General features: G+C 42.8%; 2 protein-coding genes across 2 annotated transcripts in view; one reads left to right on the forward strand and one right to left on the reverse strand.

The window, feature by feature from the left end:
* Positions 1 to 11,823, forward strand: part of ASNSD1 (asparagine synthetase domain containing 1) — a 43,014-nt gene extending 31,191 nt beyond the window's left edge. The window contains exons 4-6 of the mRNA XM_073647840.1: positions 697 to 2,194; positions 6,026 to 6,207; positions 11,284 to 11,823. Coding sequence (XP_073503941.1) covers positions 779 to 2,194; positions 6,026 to 6,207; positions 11,284 to 11,539 — 1,854 coding nt within the window. The 5' untranslated portion in view covers positions 697 to 778 and the 3' untranslated portion in view covers positions 11,540 to 11,823. The remainder of the gene's footprint in view (positions 1 to 696; positions 2,195 to 6,025; positions 6,208 to 11,283) is intronic.
* The window catches only part of LOC141162100 (glucose-1-phosphate thymidylyltransferase-like), a 203,416-nt gene continuing 192,471 nt past the window's right edge, over positions 10,215 to 21,159 (reverse strand). Inside the window, exon 9 of the mRNA XM_073647841.1 lies at positions 10,215 to 11,800. Within this exon, the coding sequence (XP_073503942.1) occupies positions 11,683 to 11,800 (118 nt within the window). The 3' untranslated portion in view covers positions 10,215 to 11,682. The remainder of the gene's footprint in view (positions 11,801 to 21,159) is intronic.

Genomic DNA, 21,159 nt, shown 5'->3' on the forward strand with positions numbered 1-21,159 from the left:
TTAAAGGGGTCTGAATACTTTCCGTACCTACTGTACATACTCTTTTGTATATGTGCTAACCAACAGAACAAAGTAACTTGCCATTATTCCATTTTTATTTTGCACAGTGAGCTCTGTTAAAAAAACACAATGCCTGTACTTTTTTTCCTCCATTCTATTCTCATAATTTTTTTTGGTTTTTCATTACATTGCATTGCTGCTTATAATGTTACCTATTATATCACACCTGGAAGGTGCAGGTGACCAGAGGAGAGACAAAAATGAATTACTGTAGAGGGAAGGATTTTTAGGGGTTGTTTGGTTGTGAAAGACTTTGTGACTATAGACTACCAAATCGTGACAGTGTGTGCGATGCATGGTCATGAGTCCTCTGTATTTCCTGTGCGAGTGCGCGAAATTCCCTGTGTGAGATTTGCATAGTTATGGCGACATGCTGACAACTCCTGCCCTTCTATCACTTTAATTTCTATTGAGGGAAGCTGGTGAGACTAATCGCACATGATCACAACTATGCAAATCACATACAGGCAGTCATGTGACTGCCCACTCAACCGGAAATACAGAGGAATCCTGACTGTGCATCTCATACTGTCATGACTTTTCTTCCGAGACCGGAGAACCCCTTTAATGAAGCCCTTGTAGTTGTAGAGAAGTAGTAATCAAAATGAACGAAACCTTTTCATTTTTATTTGACAGAGAAATTGGACAATATGACACCTACTTACCAGGAAATGTCGGAATATTTGCAAGCCAGTAAATAATCTTTCGGCAGGTGAAGATGTGTGGAATATGCTGTTCTGTCAGTTTGACTGCTGATGTAATAATTAAACCGTACAGTCAAAATGTCCTGAATTTACGACGCCGGGGCCCTGACAGCAGCTCTCACCTGTTACAGACAGACACTTGCCACAAGTACAGCTGTTTTTTTTCAGGTCATGTTCTTCATTTGCGAGGACAACTAACTCCTCAGCCCTTGCAAGATAGAAATGGCAATGTATTTCTTTGGAATGGAGAAGTCTTTGGTGGAGTTGACGTTCCTGACACTGCTAATGACACTCAATCATTATTTGCGCATATTGTGTCTTGTGACAATGAGCATGATATATTGGCACTGATTTCCAAATTACATGGTCCTTGGGCTTTCATTTACTATCAGAAGAAACAGCATAGCCTGTGGTTTGGAAGAGATTATTTTGGTCGCCGCAGTCTTCTGTGGCGATTTGGAGAGGACCCCGGGGAGGCGTTGTGTCTGACTTCTGTAACTGAATTGCCTTGTAAGTCAGATGTTGCACAGTGGCATGAGGTTCCAGCATCCGGTATTTTTAAGTGTAACCTAAGCTCATGTGCTGAAATAAAGTCAATAAGAGTCACTTTATATTCATGGATGTCTACTACAGAAGAGGAACAACTGGAAAAACTGCAAACATTTGTTTCTAATGACTTTGAAATCCCTGTATCCAAAATTATACCTGGAAATGGCAGGCTGATCACTCCAGTTACTCCACTGAATACAACTATTCCTGAATCATTGCCAGAGTCAAACTGCCAAACTCCTAACAGCGTCACCCTGGATCACCTTAAAATGCTGATCTCAGAAGTACATAAGAAAAATGCTGAGTCTTTTATCGAAGTTTTAAGTGCAGCTGTGAGGAAACGTGTTATATGCTTACCGCGTGACAACAGGCTCTTAACTTTGGAAGCTGAAAATCTGGCAAATGTTGCAATCCTTTTTTCTGGGGGAATTGATTCAATGATGCTGGCTGCTCTTGCAGATAGACATGTTCCACCAGAGGAACCTATTGACCTACTCAATGTCGCGTTTATGATAAAGCCTCAGAGTGTCCATATAAAAAAAAGTCATTCACAAAAGAAAGAAGGCTCCGCAGTTTCACAACAAGGAGCTGCCGATTCCCTTAAATACTTTGATCCATTTGATGTTCCTGATCGAATAACTGGCAGGCTGGGTTTGGAAGAACTTAAAGCAATAAATCCTAGAAGAATATGGAATTTTGTTGAAATTAATGTCACCCCAGAAGAACTTGAGCAAATGAGACAACAGCATATCTCGCAGTTAGTCCAACCATTGAACACTGTTCTAGATGACAGCATTGGCTGTGCTGTTTGGTTTGCTTCTAGAGGAACTGGCATGCTGAAATGCAATGGTGAAATGAAGCCATACAACAGCAAAACTAAGGTAAGTGAAGAAGTGAGCGTAAAGAACAAAACTTCTGTATCTTGTGAATACTGTTATAAGCATGTAGCTGGCCTTAGCTACACTTATAGGGACTTTGTGTGAAGAGACCTTCTTTGCTCACAAGTAGTGTTGAGCGAGTATGTTCTATTAACCCTTTCGCCGAGTATGCTCGGGCCGAGCTCCGAGTATTTACAGCTGCTCTGTGATATGGGTGAATCGCTCCCGTGTGCATGATTTGCAACTGTTTGACAGCTTTATTACATGTGAGGAATGTCTATTTCTTACACATTCCTCACAAGTAATAAAGCTGCCAAACAGTTGCAAATCATGCACATGGGAGCGATTTAACCTTATCACCGAGCAACTATAAATACTCGGAGCTCGCCCGAGCATACTCGAACAGAACATACCCGCTCAACACTACTCACAAGGTACAAGTGCTCAATGCACCGTGGCGGGCCAATCATTCACATTCACCTTCCCACCTGCTTGTTTTCCATTTACCACCACCTTTCTCTGGCCCTATGAAGCCAGAGCTGTCAATCAGAGGATGGTGGAGATTGAGGGCAGGTGTACATAAATGATTGGCCACAACGTTGTTCAAACTAAGTACAGGCGCTTGTTGCACAGTCACTGTGCTGACAGTCCATTAAAGGTCTCCTTTACACATCTGTTTCCAGTACGTGCGGTATCCTTCCAATAAAGCAGCCTAACATGATTTTGTGCTATTTACCTGGAGGTTGGCATTGTATCTGCAGGTAAATGGCGTTTCTGGACGTGACAGGTTCCCTTTAATATATCAGTAGGTGTTTGTTACATCTATGATTATTCTGTGGAGAATGGTGTTTATATTGTTACATCTTTGGATTTTCTTGAGCAGTTTTTCCATTTTGTCATTTTTCCTATTATTCCATCACCCTAGCTGTAGAAGTGTTTTGGGTTTTTTTTGCAGGCAGTTGTATTTAACAGCGCCCTTAATACACCATATAATATATTAAAAAAAACACCTACAATATTTTGGATTGTTGTATGGGTTTTGTTAAATTGTTCACTGCTGTGGCCATAAAAATGCTATTTTTTTTCCTACTTGCTAAAAGTGATCTTTTAATCACCTAGACGAGGGTTGGGCCATTTTCCCAAATGTTGCAGCTGAAGCCTTGACTGTATAGCATAGCCAGCGCCTGCTGCTTAATGACAGAGCTCCGCTCCAAACAAGTCATTACGGCTCCTGCCCTGAATATACGCTGGATGCTGGGGATGGGGTCAGACTACCTCGTTCTTTATGCCTTATAATGGTGTTTTATATTGCTTGCTCTGGATTTGGCTGTTCCATCCCATTCTTGCACTGGGATGTACTATTAAACTGCAGGATATATGCAGTTTCTGTTAATGGACATATTAGTACATCACAGTGATACTGCGGTCTAATTGGATTACACAGCCAACACCCTGTGCTAAAAGATGGGATTAAGGCTATGTGCCCACGATGCCGAAATGCTCAGGATTTTTCCTGAGCGTTTCTGCGTCTCTCTGGCCGAAAAAAACACATGCGGATTGTACATGCGGATTGTACATGCGTTTTCCTGCCAGGGACATGCGGATATGAAGTTTTCTTCACATGCATTTCTGCATGTGGGTTGACAAGCGATTTTAGCATCACTTGGAAAGTGCTTGTGACAACTTGGTCACACTATATAAATCCATGCAACCGGCATGGAATTTATATAGTGTGATCGTAAAGAATGGTAAAAAATAAATCTATACTTACCTTCTGATGGCCCCCGCAGTCTTGCTTCGCTTCGTTCTGGCGTGCCGGCAGCGGTACACTACACTGAAGGACCTGCCGTCACATGACTAAATATAATATTTTATTCTTTTTTTTACAGGTCCTATGGTACCCGGGTCCGGATGAGAGTCTCCTGTCCTCCACACCCGGGTACCATCCGCACATTGAATCGCATGGATTCTGCATGTACAGATCCAGTGATGCGGATTCCATGCATTCCAATGAAAGTCAATGGCGGCGAAAACGCAGCACTTCCGCAAAATAATTGGTAGCGCTGCGTTTTTTTCCGCAATGATAATCCACAGCGGAAATTTCCACAGCATGTGCACAGCACATGCAGATTATCATTGGGGAACATGGCAGGCCTTCTACCACGCGTTCTTGCCGCTGCGGAAACGCTTAAAAAACGCATCGTGGGCACACAGCCTAAAGGTTAATCTGATCTGGGCCATGGTCTGCATTAGCTGTAGCATCTAAATGGTTAAATTGTGGAATGGGTACTGATGGCCTCAGTTTCAATAGCAACCCATCACTCTAGCTGCCATGGCAGCCATGTTTTACATTTATTGTCACAATTCACTGTATCCTCTAAATGCCAAAGTAGTAATATGTAAGAGAAACTAGATAAATGTGGTCTTGTCATAATCGTACTAAAATAAGTGATCAATGTCTTTATCCAGCACAGAGAGTAGCAATTCTAGCAGCCTTTATATTTTTCTTTTTGTTCTTTTTGCTTCCTAAAAATTGCATCAGTGTTAAAAAAAAAAAAAAAAAAAAAAAAAAGTGATAAGCTGCAAAAAATGGTTCCAATCAAAAGTGCCACTAGTTCTTCAAAAAAGAAACCTTCATACAGCGCGCTCCGTGGAAAATTAAAAATGTATTGGGCCTCATATTATAGTTAAGTGTGTGTGTGTATATATATACACCTACCTACCTACCTGTAGAGCGCCGGTCATCCGCGGTCATCCTCAGGGTGCAGACAGAAGTGAATACTTTGGAGGACGGAGCCACTGTCTCCATATTCCACCAAACAATCAGTATGTGAGACAGCAGACGCGATGACGTTACTTCATCGTACTGCTGCCGAGAGTCAGTGCACAAGAGACAGGAGCAGAGCACTGGGGGAATGGGAGCGAGGTGAGTGTGTGTGTTTTTTTTTTTTATATATGTGTATGGGAGATTTGTATGTAGGAGGCTATGTGGGGTTCACACTGTATAAATCAGACATGTGAAACACTGTCCCGCAGGGCGCGTGTACTTTACCCGTGATGCCGGGCGGATCTTCTGAGTATATTTGGTCTGCGACGCCAGGCAGGTCCCCATCGCACTTTCGACTATATCTGCATCCTACAATGTGGCACTACCCTGTAACAGTAGAGGCCCCCATACACATTAGAAACTTGCCAGCTGCATGATTGGCCATGACCAGATAACGCCCCATTACCATCACCGAAAGAGTTGGGTGCTAGACTGTGCACGCGCTTTTGAGTTTCTCCACATGCATTTGGTGCAGAAAATACGCAGTGTTTTACAATACCAGCAAAGTGAGCTCTCTGAAATATCATGCACACATTGCTTATTTTTTCTTTGCAGTAGATTCAAATTTGCAGCATGTCAATTTTTGCAGCTTTTTTGCTGCATATTTGTCCCATACTAATGAGTGGGGGAAAATGCGCAACAAAAAACGCATGTAGAAAACATGGCAAAAACACGTGTTTTTGTTTTTTGTCGCAAACACATCTGGGTTTTCAGCAGAAAATGTTGCAGAATATGTGCACAAAGCCTTGAAGTTCAAACTGCCGGACGTGTTGGCGTCAGGAGACCTATGCTCACACTATTGGTTGATTCGGCTGATATTGTTGGGTTCAGCCTTATGTACGGGAATCTTGAGACTCCGGACATATTATGGGGCGAGAAGGGGTTAATGGGATGACAGGAATATGCTAGCATGCTATGAAAAAGCCTATCTAATTTATCACTCCTGTTGACTTATCATAGAGCAAATAACTGAAATTCTTTATTTCCTCGCCACCCCACTTTACTAGGTTGTGCTCACAGGTATTGGAGCAGATGAACAACTTGCTGGATATTCTCGTCACAGAGTAAGGTTCAACCGAGACGGTCACAGAGGCCTCCTTGAAGAATTAAATATAGAATTGGGACGTATCTCTTCCAGAAATCTTGGACGAGATGACAGAGTCATTGGTGACCATGGCAAGGAAGCAAGGTATCTGTGTGTATCTCTGCATAATGCTGATTAATCACAAATTCTTCATACATAAATTGAGTGGCTGCTCCTATTTACTTCTCCTTGGGACAATTCAGACATGTGCTACATACAGGAGCCTAGACGACAGCTACAATATTGTGTAGAGCATATAGAGGACGACAAGAGTCAATGCTACTATAAAAATAACACATTTATTAAGATGCATTAAAAAGTTGACACAATATTACATCAAACAAAAAATAACAAAAGATGGTCACAAAGCAATGTACAGGTGATTCTCACTAAATTAGAATATCAAAAAGTTAATTTCTGTTCTTCAATACAAACAGTGAAACTCATTATATAGAGCCATTACAAACAGTGATCTATTTCAAGTGTTTATTTCTGTTAATGTTGATGATTACGGTTTACAGCCAATGAAAACACTAAAGTCATTATCTCAGTAAATTTAAAATAATTAACAAACACCTGCAAAGGCTTCCTAAGCGTTTTAAAAGGTCCCTTAGTCTTTCAGTAGGCTCCACAATCATGGGGAAGATGGCTGACTTGACAGATGTCTAGAAGGTAGTCATTGACACACTCCACAAAGTCCCAGAGTTCCAATTTTCATTTGGAAATCAAGGTCCCAGAGTCTGGAGGAAGAGTGGAGAGGCCACAATCCAAGCTGCTTGAGGTCTAGTGTGAAGTTTCCACAATCAGTGATGGTTTGGGGAGCCATGTCATCTGCTGGTGTAGGTCCACTGTGTTTTATCAAGACCAAAGTCAGCGCAGCCGTCTACCGGGAAATGTTAGAGCACTTCATGCTTCCCTCTGCCAACAAGCTTTTTGGAGATGGAAATTTCATTCTCCGTCAGGACTTGGCACCTGTCCACACTGCCAAAAGTACCAATTCCTGGTTTAAAAATAACAGTATCACTGTGCTTGATTGGCCAGCAAACTCGCCTGACCTGAGAATCTATGGGCTATTGTCAAGAGGAAGACCCAACAATGTAGACGAGCTGAAGGCTGCTATCAAAGCAACCTGGGCTTCCATAACACCTCAGCAGTGCCACAGGCTGATCGTCTCCATGCCACGCCGCATTGATGCAGTAATTGATGCAAAAGGAGCCCCGACCAAGTATTGAGTGCATTTACTGAACATGCATTTCTGTAGGCCAATATTTTGGATTTTAAAAACATTTTTCAAGCTGTTGTTATAAAGTATTCTAATTTACTGAGATAATGACTTTTGTGTTTTCATTGTCTGTAAGCCATAATCATCAACATTAACAGAAATAAACACTTGAAATAGATCACTCTGTTTGTACTGACTCTATATAATGAGTTTCACATTTGTATTGAAGAACTGAAATAAATAAACTTTTTGATAATCTAATTTAGTGAGATGCACCTGTTCAAAAATCAATGAAGAAAGTTCTGTATGGCGAAGCCAAGGACCACTAGCTAGGTTGCAATTAAAAAGGTGATGCTAGCATACACAATTACATTCAACGTCAGATAGATGTCATAAGGTGGGAGACCCTCCTCCACTGAATGGCAGGCACATACTACACACTAAAAGATAAGTTGCTGATAAGTAAGTTAAGTTAAATCAATGTAGTATTGGAGTGTAGACATGTCTGTCAGAAAGTGGCGGACCGTCAGCCACAAGTATAAGCTTAAAGCATGAAAGACCAGATTGCCTATTGCATGTTTGTATAAAGTGAGCATGTGAAATTGTATATAGGCATAGCAGAAAAGAAGCTGGACAGCCCATGTATATAAAAGGTAAGTACCCATTGCAAGAGACCTGGCAGCACCTTGACCCAGGTCCCCAACGGTTGTTTTGCATCCGTTGCTTTGATCTTTGTGCTCCTTCTCTGATTAATGCCCTCCTTGCCCCCGGGCTGAGAGTTTTGGGTAATGGCTGTCTCCTGGCAGGTTTGTTGTGGTACCATGTTCTTTCCATTTGATGATAATTGATTTGATGGTGCTTCGGGGATCATCAGAGATTGGGACATTTTGTTATAACCCAAACCTGACTTGTACTTCTCGACAACTTTGTCCCAGACTTGTTTGGAGATCTCTTTGGCCTTCATGGTGTGTTGTTTGGTTAGTGGTGCCTCTTGCTTAAAGGGGTTGTCCACTATTAGGACAACCCCTTTCTTAAACTAAATGTTCGGGCCCAATAAAATAATAAAGCCTATACTCTCCTCCCGTGCTGGCTCCTTTCCAGCGGTGTCTGCACTAGTGTTCCTGTTGCTGTGATGCAGTGGAATAACACGTGTGATGCCCTCTGCCCAATCAGCGCTGGCGTCACTGTCACCTTCGTACAAACTGAACATGGAGAGGAAGCCAGAGCTGCATCTGATCCTGGACTTCCTCTTCATCTTCAGTTTGTCTGAAGGCAGGGACAGTGACACCAGCTCTGATTGGGCGCATGGCACCAGGTCATTCCACTGCATCATAGCTCCGGGACCGCCAGCGCCGACACTGCTGGAACGGAGGCGGCATGGGAGGAGAGTATAGGTTTTATTTTATCGGGGCCGAATATTTAGTTTAAGAAGGTGTTGTACTAGTAATGGAGAACTCCTATAAAGGTGTTGCAGCCTCTGTAGCCTTTCAGAGAAGGTGTGTATATACTGACAGACCATGTGACAGATTGCACACAGGTGGACTTCCTTTCACTAAGCATGTGACTTATGAAGGTAATTGCTTGCACCACAAATTTTTAGGGGTTTCATGGCAAAAGGGGTGAATACATATGCACATGCTAATTTATAGTTATTTGATCCCATAAATTTAATTTAGGCCTATATTTTAGTCATTTCACTTCACCAACTTAGACTATTTAGTGCTGATGCATCACACACAGCTCTGATTAGAAAAATATTTAAACACAGGTTGTAATGTAACAAAATAGGTAAAAAGCCAAGGGGGTGAATACTTTCACAAGCCACTGTATATCTGAATCGTGCTGACAGCGGTTACCTTTACAAAGATGGTCCACCAAATACAAAAGACCCACCTGTCCTGTTAAAGGGGTATCAAAAACACAATCTCAAAAACAGTTATCCATAAAACCATTGGTGTGTGTCTAGGGAGATACATGGGGGAAAAAGGAGCATTCTAACCCATCCAAAGGAGTCCTTGCATATTAGCAATGACTCATATAACCAGCAAAAGCAGTAATCCTGAAATATCCCTGTTAGACCGTATGTCTGTTAGGGGCCTGATTACCCCAACACATATGATCACCCTGACAAAGGCAAGGCCACAGCTGTCCCTTTGCAAAGGTACCAACTGTGGATTCACCCTATGTGCTTTCCGACTCGTTTCTTCCATTTGGGTTCATCAGGGGAATAGCATTGCACATGTATGCCCATATAAAATCCAGGGCTATTGTACTAACATTCCTTCTCGTTGTAAGGCTAACCAGTCATAAGCAGGCAGCAGCACTCAGGGGTAAGAAACCACACACATCTCACAAACTAAAAAAACCTGCTCTACGCTATAGTGTGGGTAAGAATAGAGCTCTGATCTCCTGGTCTAACCTCCTGCATGAGTCAGTGTGAGAAGGAGTGGTGGTGCAGTTGTTTAGTTGTCATATTAGAAGGATTTGTATCCGCTCTCCTCTCATAGCATGGTCACCTCTGCTGTACTGCTGCTCCCCCATACAGTTTGTCCATATCTGAGTGCTCAGTGTCAGTAATCACACTTATTTTTTTTGTGCTCAACTTTGTAATCGTTCTGCAGTGAGAGCAGAGCATGGTGTAATTATGTCTCACACAGGAATAACCTGCCTGTTCTGGACTACTCCTGCATAAGATATGACAACCTGCTCTGCGATTTAGAGGTTGAGCACAAAAGACTAGTGATGAGCGAGTATGTTCTGTTAACCCTTTCGCCGAGTATGCTCGGGCTAGCACCGAGTATTTACAGCTGCTCGGTGTTATGTTGAAATCACTCCCGTGTACATGATTTGCGACTGTTTGACAGGTTTAGTACAAGTAAGGAATGTCTATTTCTTACACATATTCCTCACATGTATTAAAGCTGTCAAACAGTTGCAAATCATGCACACGGGAGTGATTTCAACATAACACCGAGCAGCTGTAACTACTCGGTGCTCGCCCGAGCATACTCAGCGAAAGGGTTAACAGAACATACTCGCTCATCACTACAAGAGACCTAAAAGTGGGATTACTGACACTATGTCCAGAGTTGAGAGCTCAGACTCTGAGGAGGGAGGGGTAGTACAGCAGAGCTGACAGTGCTACGAAAGGCATAAAGCAGATAGGTTTGTAATGTGACACAGCTAAACTCTGCTGCACTGTCCCTCCCCTACCACTGACTCATGCATGAGGCTAGGCCATGACATCAGAGCTGTATCCTTGCATCTTACACACTGAAAATCTGCTCTAAACTATGGTAGGTCATGTTATTTCCTTTTGAGTGTTGCCTGCTTATGATTGGTCGGCATCATACAGGGGGAAGTTCAGTACCCCAGTGAAAATTGATAATGCCCACTTGGACTTAACGGAAATTAAAGGCATATTCCCATCTCCATGAATCTATTCCAATATGTAGTAGGTGTAATAATAGCAAATACCTCCAATAGGAAATGTTTATAGTTCTTCTGATTCGCTATGTCGCTTATTCCATGTGCAGGGCATTGCAGTAACTTGGGTATCCATGGTTACGCCCACTAACAACTGTCGTAACCATAGATTCCTAAGCTACGGCAATGCACTGTAGGACTATACTAAATTTTAATTTGAGGTATTTGCTAATATTATCATTACACCTACTACATACTGGGATAGGATCTTAGAGATGGGAATACCCCTTTAAGTCATTAGGTGCCAAATATTTTGATTGCTAATATCTCTTCAACAGAGAAGAAAAATAAAGAAAATTGATTCCATTGTGCAGCCACTATTACATTGTCATGTTCAGCATGAAACATTTGGTAAAAGATAATCTTTATATGAATTTTATGTCAGTTTGGTTTAGCCTCAAAGAAGTCCTTAACCTTTGATGTAAAATATTATAATGTGGCTGGAGTTTCATGGCATTTACATTCTGTTTTAGGTTTCCATTTCTGGATGAAGATGTGGTTTCTTTTTTGAACTCTCTCCCACTATGGGAAAAAACAAACTTGTTGCTTGCCAGGGGGCTAGGTGAAAAGTTCATTTTGCGAGTAGCTGCTGTGATACTTGGACTTGGAAACTCTTCAGTTTTGCCCAAAAGAGCCATGCAGTTTGGATCCAGAATTGCAAAAATGGAAAATAAAAATGAAAAGGCATCAGACAAATGCAGCAGACTTCAGCCTCATGTCACTCAGTGAAAAGCCTTCGAGGGATTTCCATGAATTTGGAGGTCAAGAAAGTTTTCATTAGCTGCTGTGTATTAAATGTGAGATTTAGACACGTCTTAAACTGAAGGGATTGTTATTCTGTATGTATGATGGCAGCGCTTTCATAGACACGGTTATTGAAGATAATTCAGTTTACTTATTTTCTTTTGAAAATATTCATTACACAGAAGGTAGGACGCCAGATTTCCAACGTCGAAGCGGCCTGATATGCTGTAATAATACACAGGTTTCCTGAAATGAAGCAAAAAAAATAAAGTTTTAACAATGACCTAAATTGACTGACTGATTATATAAATTTTAAGTTAGTTTGTATTTGCATTCATGGAGCACTGTACTTCTCCTGCAGTCCCAAAGCAAATTTAATGGAGCGAAAGCTGAGCAAGTGCACCTTTGTTCCAGTCACACTTGGTGAAGCCTATGTCATGTATATGGTGATGCCTTTCAATTATGGGAACATTTTAAGGCTTGTCAGACTATGCAGAACTATTTAAGGGCTGTATAGAATGGGTAAAGGTCTATTCTCTATCAGAAATGGTACACAAAAACATAAAGCAGTTTTGGTTAATAGGGTTGATCCATGAATACATTGAACACTTAAACCCTGTTTTATTAAGCAGTTTTTGCAAGTTTTATGGCATAAAAAACTGAAATGTTGCTAAAAGATTTGTGTAATTTGAAGTTGCAGAAAAACTTGACTCTTGAAATTTTTACACCAGTCCTCCATCAACGTCTTGAAGAAGTAGGCAGTGCTTGGATGGGAATTGATGAGTGCACTTGACAAATCATAATTTACACCACAAAGTTATATTAATTATGACACGTGCTCCTGTCCCTGACTGGAGTATTATTTCTGGTGGTGATTCATAGCCATCAAAAGATGTGTCTAATTCCTTACCACTCAATGAATCTGGCAAATCTTACCCCAGCTCTCCCTTCATAGACTGGTGTACAAAACCCCACTTTTGATGAATCAGAGGCTATAGTTTGAGTACAGTGTGCTAAGGACAGGCTGGGGAAGAACTGTATTCTTTGCACCAGTTTTTCCAAATGTGCCATTTTAGGTAAAAATACAGTGGACCTTGCGCACTTTGCAGTATTAGCCAGCTAATACAATGTGTAGGTTTTAGCGGCGCTTGCATATTGTCCATGGCCCCCCCCCCCCGGCGTGTGCACACAGTTAGTGAAGCTGTGAACTGAACACAGCTTCATGGCGCATGCGCAGGGAGCGTCACGGCGCAAGCGCGGGGACCCCATGGACAATTCACAAGCGCGGCTAAAACCTACACATTGCGCAAGCGCGAATGACACACATGCACACCACTCACTCACTCTGCGCAAGCTGGCTAATACTGCAAAGTGTGCAAGGGCGGAATTTGAACTCCACTAGTCAGATGATGTTGCCGCAAACACTTGGACAGAATGTAAATTTGAGTGGGCGGCGACCACCATGGCTGAATACAGTAATGAACACCCCTATGACTGAACGAGCAAGTAAGATATAAGTATATAAAGTGTTTTTTGGAAATGCGTATAGTAGCGTGATGCACACACTGCATCACTAATTGTGACCTGGGGACAGTTTAAATTATACAAATGATATGACCGATTCCCTTTTAAGACTGGCATACAAAACATCAATCTTAAATAATTGAGCCCATAGTTTCCAGCCATCTTTTCAAAATATGTTTTCTCGGTAGTGCCGCAGCGTTTCAGAGTAAAACATACATTGCAACACCATCAGAGCCAGACCCATATTCTTGGTGGCCATGGGGAACCCACAGTGTCATTAAGCAGAACAAATAAGACCAGGTTGTTGTTTTTTTTCCCTAATTACTGTATTTTTCACACTGTAAGACACACTTTTTTACGGTCCGGCTGTGGATGGTGGGGGCAGTGGCAGAGGAGCGGCTCACAGGAGGCAGTAGCTGGCTACTGCAGCTAACACTGCCCGCTGTTAAAGAAAATTAATAATCACTGCTCCTCCCGCCCATGGGCGTGTGTAGTAGTTAAATTAATATTAACTTAATAGCGTGCACACAGTGTCAGCCACCAGCTCCTTAAGCTGCTCGGCGATCCCGTGTGTCCGCTATTAAAGAGAATAAATATTCACTGCTCCCCACACCGATTGGAGTGGAGAGCAGTGAATATTCATTTTCTTTAATAGTGGGCAAACATGATCGCCGAGCCGCTGCGTGCTCATAAGGAGAATGAATATTCACTGCTCCCCACACCTATTGGAGTGGAGAGCAGTGAATATTCATTTTCTTTAATAGTGGGCTAACATGATCGCCGAGCCGCTGCGTGCTCATAAGGAGAATGAATATTCACTGCTCCCCACACCTATTGGAGTGGAGAGCAGTGAATATTCATTTTCTTTAATAGTGGGCTAACATGATCGCCGAGCCGCTGCGTGCTCATAAGGAGAATGAATATTCACTGCTCCCCACACCTATTGGAGTGGAGAGCAGTGAATATTCATTTTCTTTAATAGTGGGCTAACATGATCGCCGAGCCGCTGCGTGCTCATAAGGAGAATGAATATTCACTGCTCCCCACACCTATTGGAGTGGAGAGCAGTGAATATTCATTTTCTTTAATAGTGGGCTAACATGATCGCCGAGCCGCTGCGTGCTCATAAGGAGAATGAATATCAACTGCTCCCCACGTCCATAGTCCCGGCATGGCGAGCAGTGAACATTCCGGCAACTGAACTCCGCGTGTGAGGGTGCATGGCGGTGACGCCATGCGCTGCTCACAAGCTGAGATCAGCTGCTGGCAGCAGAACAGGACGCTGCACTGGAGCAGAGGGAAGGAAGGTGAGTAGAATTTTTTTTTTTTGTGTGTGTGATGGGGGTGCCATACATAACAGGATTAGGGACCATGTATTCCAGGATGGGGGATATTACCACTATAACAGTATCAACAGCAGACCCCATCCCCCATAACAGTGCATCATGACCACATTTTTTGCTTCAATTTTTTTTTCTATTTTCCTCCTCTAAAACCTAGATACATCTTATGGTCCAGTGCCTCTTATCGTCCGAAAAATACGGTACTTATATTGCATTAATTTTGATCAGTGAAGTGTTGAACCAGCAGCTTGTAAATCCTGCAAACCGTATCTTATTCAACCATTAAAAGAGTTTTATTAGAAAACCTTGCGACCAAGAGGGAGTATAGTGATCGACCTAGGATAGGAAAAAATAAACCAGATGACTCCCATGGGCCAAAAACCAGTGCAAGGCTATGTTCACACGTTGCGTTTTTTCAGCGGGTTTTGATGTTTTTTTTTTGCAAATTTTCACCTGCCTTTTACAGTCCAGCAAAGTCTGAGATTTTAGAAATCTCATGCACACAGTTTTTGTTTTTTCGTCCTCCGCACAACCTTGGATTTTGCAGAATGCAGCATGTCACTTTTCAACATTTTTTTCAGCGTTTGTCACCCACTGGAAGCAATGGGTACTGCAAAAACGCAGGAAAAAAAAAAACAAGTACCGCAGTATGTGAAACCCATTTATGTTTGCGTTTCTCTCCCCCACTCCCACAAGTTTACCATTTTGTCTTGGTCACCTGAGATGGCAGTTTGGGTTAGTAAAGTTTTAATTAACCCCTTAATGACAGAGCATTTTCCGTTTTTTGCTCCCCTTCTTTCCAGAGCCAGAACTTTATTTTCTGTTCAACATTGCCATGTGAGGGCTTATTTTTTGCGGGACGAGTTGTACTTTTAAACGCCATCACTGGTTTTACCATACTGTATACTGGAAAACGGGAAAAAAATCCAAGTGCGGTGAAATTGCCCAAAAAATGCTATTTCACAGTTGTGTGGTTTTTTTTTTGGTTTTTTTTTACCAAGTTCACTGAATGCTAAACCTGACCTGCCATTATTATTCTCCAGGTCATTGAGTTCGTACACACCAAAGTAAACATTGGCAGACAAAGGTGTGAAATTGAACAATGCCTGAGCAACTTAATGGCAGACCAGAGTGTGAAAGTTAACAGTGTCTTACAAACTGTCACTGCCATTGGTGACCTGTGTTCATGCTTCTGTGGTGGAAGCAAAGCTCAACTGAAAAACTCACCAACACCTGTATTTTTGATGCTGCCTCTTTTCTGCCAAGTGAGCAGGTTTTTTTTTATAGAAAAAAGGCAGCAAAAATGCAACTTGTGAACAAGACTCTGAAAAGTTCTAAAATGTAAATAAGTGCATTGGTGATGCCTAAATGAAAATACAGCACCTGTATCTAGGAAGGCACCTGATGCGGTTGCTGGGTGTGTGCATGTGGTTCTTTTCATTTACTTCTATGCAAGTAACAGAAAAAGAAAAAAATGCAACCACCTCTCCATTCTTCCCACATGAGGAAGCTACTTCATCAGGCAGGAGGGAAGTCATTGATCCTTTTTCTCAATATACAGTCATGGCCAAAAGTATTGAGAATGAGACAAATAGTAATTTTTCCAAAGTTTACTGCTTCATTTTTTGTAATGGCAATTTGCATATACTCCTGAATGTCAAAGAGTGATCAGCTTAACAGCAATTACTGTACTTGCAAAGTCAATATTTGCCCAGAAAATGAACTTTAACCCCCAAAACACATTCAACATCATTGCAGTCCTGCCTTAAAAGGAGCAGCTAACATCGTTTTAGTGATTGATCCATTAACACAGGTGTGGGTGTTGATGAAGACAGGGCTGGCGATCAATCAGTCATGATTAAGTAAGAATGACATCACTGGACACTTTAAAAGGAGGCTGGTTCTTGGTATCATTGTTTCTCTTCAGTTAACCATGGTTATCTCTAAAGAAACACGTGCAGCCATCATTGCACTGCACATAAATGGCCTAACAGGGAAGAGTATCGCAGCTACAAAGATTGCACCTCAGTCAACAATCTATCGCATCATCAAGAACTTCAAGGAGAGAGCTTCCATTGTTGTCAAAAAGGCTCCAGGGCACCCAAGAAAGACCAGCAAGCGCCAGGACCGTATCTTAAAACTGTTTCAGCTGTGGGATCGGACTACCAGCAGTGCCGAGCTTGCTCAGGAATAGCAGCAGGCTGGTGTGAGTGCTTCTGCACGCACTGTGAGGCGGAGACTCTTTGAGCAAGGGCTGGTTTCAAGGAGGGCAGCAAAGAAGCCACTTCTCTCCAGAAAAAACATCAGGGACCGACTGATATTCTGCAAAAGGTACAGGGAGTGGACTGCTGAGGACTGGGGCAGTCATTTTCTCTGATGAATCCCCTTTTCGATTGTTTGGGACATCTGGAAAACAGCTTATTCGGAGAAGAAGAGGTGAGCGCTACCACCAGTCTTGTCTCATGCCAACTGTAAAGCATCCTGAAACCATTCATGTGTGGGGTTGCTTCTCAGCCAAGGGAATCGGCTCACTCACAGTCTTGCCTAAAAACACAGCCATGAATAAAGAATGGTACCAGAATGTCCTCCAAGAGCAACTTCTCCCAACCGTCCAAGAGCAGTTTGGCGCCCAACAATGCCTTTTCCAGCATGATGGAGCACCTTGCCATAAAGCAAAGGTGATAACTAAATGGCTCATGGAACAAAACATAGAGATTTTGGGTCCATGGCCTGGAAACTCCCCAGATCTTAATCCTATTGAGAACTTGTGGTCAATCATCAAGAGACGGGTGGATAAACAAAAACCAACAAATTCTGGCAAAATGCAAGCATTGATTATGCAAGAATGGACTGCTATCAGTCAGGATTTGGTCCAAAAGTTGATTGAGAGCATGCCAGGGAGAATTACAGAGGTCTTGAAGAAGAAGGGGCAACACTGCAAATATTGACTTGCTGCATTAACTCATTCTAACTGTCAATATAACCTATTGGTACTCATAATATGATTGCAATTATATTTCTGTAGGTGATATAAACATCAGACAAACACTAATAAAAACCAGAGGCCAGCAGATCATGTGAAAATATAATTTTGGTGTCATTCTCAAAACTTTTGGCCATGACTGTAGATGTGAGTCACAATGATAGATGTGTCAAAAATGTCTGAGATTGGAATACCCCTTTAATAAATGTGGTAGATTCTGTGTAAGAACGCTTGTTTTACTTGCAAATAATGGTAACCAGTAGTAATACCAGGAGAACCGCAATAGCTTTTCTAATCATGCAGACTAAAGGTGAATGCTCCTTCTTCTTTTTTTTTTTTTTTTTTCTTTCTTTTTTTTCAGGCTACAGAAAATTCTGCCGCAAAATCTAACAGTTTCATTCATCTTTTGTTTTAGATCAGGGTTGGGGAACCTTTTTTCTGCCAAGGGCCATTAGAATATTTATAACATCATTCCCTGGGCATACAAAATTATCAACTTAAAAATGATGCTGTTATATTTAGTCAAACGTTTAATTTACATGCCCTTACTGTGATAGCTGGAACTGCTTTTCTTTGAGGTGTATGGTATTAATGTTGCTACTCTCAACTGCTTTCCCAGGGTTGTGTTGGTCAATCTGGAGTACAGTTGACTCTGCGATGAAAAGATCTCCTTGCAGCAGTCAGTTGTTCAGGACATGCATGCATATTTCAATGTATGTCTGCTCCTCAAAGTGGGAAATACATGACTGCTGGTGGTCTGCAGTATATACAGTACATCACATAGGAAACACAGACTGCAGTGAACGTCCCATAGAAGACAGTGTGATTGCTGTATACACCACGAAGGCCAGACCCTGAGCCTCCTGCATACATATCACAGACTAGACTGCGCTAACGCTACTAACCAAAAACGTCCTGGCAGTGGCAAGCCGGGCCGCCATCAGGTTATTACTGTTGTATGGAGCCCGGTGAACAGAAGTAAAGAGGTGGGCATGAACCCAGTGTGGCCCCCTCTTGTGATACCCTGGGGCCCGATGAGCAGTATCGGGTGTCGGAGCGCCACTGTGAGCGGCTTACATCTCAGCACAGGGAGCCTTGGAGCTCTCATGGTTGGGCAGCTCCAAGGGAGTCCCTCTGCCTCTTCTGTGACAGCGCGTATGCGCCGGCATCCAGCACCAGGATGCCAGTTCAGAAGTGGAGATGCAGGGATCGTATCAGAGGTAAGCATATAAAACTTTTTTAAATATAATTAAATGGTCTTGGGGGACAGCAAATGATGAATTGGGAGTGGGAGAGCACAAATAATTAATTGAGGGTGGGGGAGTGCAAATGATGAATTGAGGGTGAGGGACAGGGACAGCAAATGATGACTTGAGGGTGGAGAGCAAATTATAATGAATTGAGGGGGTGGGGGGAGAGTAAACGATGAATAGAGGGTAGGGGGAGAGAGAGAACAAGACAATGAACAGGGACGGAGGGGGCATGTAAATATAATGAATCAGGTGAGTGGGAGGTACAGAGTATTAAAATGTATTAAAGCTGTCAAACAGTCGCAAATCACGCACACGGGAGTGATTCAAACATAACCGAGCACGCTGAAGATACTCTGTTCGCCCAAGCATGCTTGTAAATCTTGAGTAACAAGCATGCTCGCTCATCACTAGTGAGGACATGGTGCAGAAGTGGAGTTTTTCCAAGAGTGGGTGGTGGGACTGTGGAAGGTTTGAGGGGTGGATGCGGCACCTAAAGGGGGCTCGAAAATTTTGCCAATATGGGGCCCTGAAATTTCTTGTGGCCAAAGTTGGATGTAGTCCAGCACTGCATGTGTTGCAGCGGTCATTAGTGAAAGCTGTGTGCATGTGCTCTAAAGAAAAAAGATAGGTATAGTGGCCCAAACACTGGCCAGCTCCCGGAGGGCTGGATCAAATTCTTGAGCTGGAGGTGCCATACCCCTATTTTAGATGAAGACCATTGTAGAACTTTCTGCAATAAAATCTATAAAAGGGTGAAAGTCCAGAAGCAGCTGTAAAGATTATTCAATTGGTGTGCGGTTTGGAGTGGCATGTGAGTGAAAGCGCTCCCTCAGCACCAGGCTCTTCTCTATTAGTTCGGGCACACATTCAAATTCACACCTGTGCTTATTTTTATGTGCTGTTTATTAAGGCTGCTGTTCGCTATGGACGGTGGAGCAAGAATAAAGCAGAAGGAGGTGATGGGGAAGTAGTGAGAGGGACTTCCAACATGGCGTCCATGCTCCCTCTGGGTCTTGGAGAACAAAAAACACTGCTGCCTATTTATTTTCAGAGCACCATTGATTGCATGGTGCTGTACATGAGACGGGTTTACATTAAAAAACACAAATAGAAAATTACAATGAACGAACTAATAGTGACAGGCAGATACAGAGGGGAGAGGACCCTGCCGTCCGGGCTTACATTCTACCAGATATTGGGAAAAATTACAGTAGGTTTGGGGGTTTCAGCAGCTCCAGTGTTGGTGGAGCAGCAGCTCTGGTAGTGGTGAGGTGGCAGTGTGGTTAGTGCAGGCTGTAAGCTGTTCTGAAGAGATTTTCAAGTTCCGCTTGAAAGTTCTGAATGTAGGGGATAATCCTGGGGCACAGAATGCCAAAGGATGGAGGAAACTTGGGAGAATTCTTGCAGGCAATCGGGTGAAGAACGCACGAGTGTGGAGGAGAGAAGTAGGTCTTGGGAGGACTGGAGATTATGTGGTGGGAGATTAGTTCAGATATAAAGGGCCCCACATTAAAAAAATAAATACCTCTGCCAGTTCCGCTGCTGCTCCTTTCTCTTCAGATGCTCTGCACCTCTCGGTACAGCTGGCGTCACAGGCCAAATATACTCACCATGTGGGCCAGATTTGAACCACGGGCCAAAGTTTAAGATATGTGGTATATCTAAATGATGTTTGTATTTGTTTAAATACACTGCTCAAAAAAATAAAGGGAACACTCAAATAACACATCCTAGATCTGAATGAATGAAATATTCTTATTGAATACTTTGTTCTGTACAAAGTTGAATGTGCTGACAACAAAATCACACAAAAATCATCAATGGAAATCAAATTTATTAACCAATGGAGGCCTGGATTTGGAGTCACCCCCAAAATTAAAGTGGAAAAACACACTACAGGCTGATCCAACTTTGATGTAATGTCCTTAAAACAAGTCAAAATGAGGCTCAGTATTGTGTGTGGCCTCCTGGGCATGCTGCTGATGAGGTTGTGGATGGTCTCCTGTGGGATCTCCTCCAAGACCTGGACTAAAGCATCCGCCAACTCCTGGACAGTCTGTGGTGCAACGTGACGTTGGTGGATGAAGCGAGACATGATGTCCCAGATGTGCTCAATTGGATTCAGGTCTGGGGAACGGGCGGGCCAGTCCATAGCTTCAATGCCTTCATCTTGCAGGAACTGCTGACAAACTCCAGCCACATGAGGTCTGGCATTGTCCTGCATTATGAAGAACCCACGGCCAACCGCACCAGCATATGGTCTCACAAGGGGTCAGAGGATCTCATCTCGGTACCTAATGGCAGTCAGGCTACCTCTGGGATGAGGGATGGGCGGCCCTCCAAAGAAATGCCACCCCACACCATTACTGACCCACTGCCAAACCAGTCATGCTGAACAATGTTGCAGGCAGCAGATCGCTCTCCACGGCATCTCCAGACTCTGTCACGTCTGTCACATGTGCTCAGTATGAACCTGCTTTCATCTGTGAAGAGCAAAGGATG

Source organism: Phyllobates terribilis, unplaced genomic scaffold (assembly GCF_046119375.1).
Source record: "Phyllobates terribilis strain yellow unplaced genomic scaffold, ASM4611937v1 Scaffold_9__5_contigs__length_417890890, whole genome shotgun sequence".
Classification (NCBI taxonomy): domain Eukaryota; kingdom Metazoa; phylum Chordata; class Amphibia; order Anura; family Dendrobatidae; genus Phyllobates; species Phyllobates terribilis.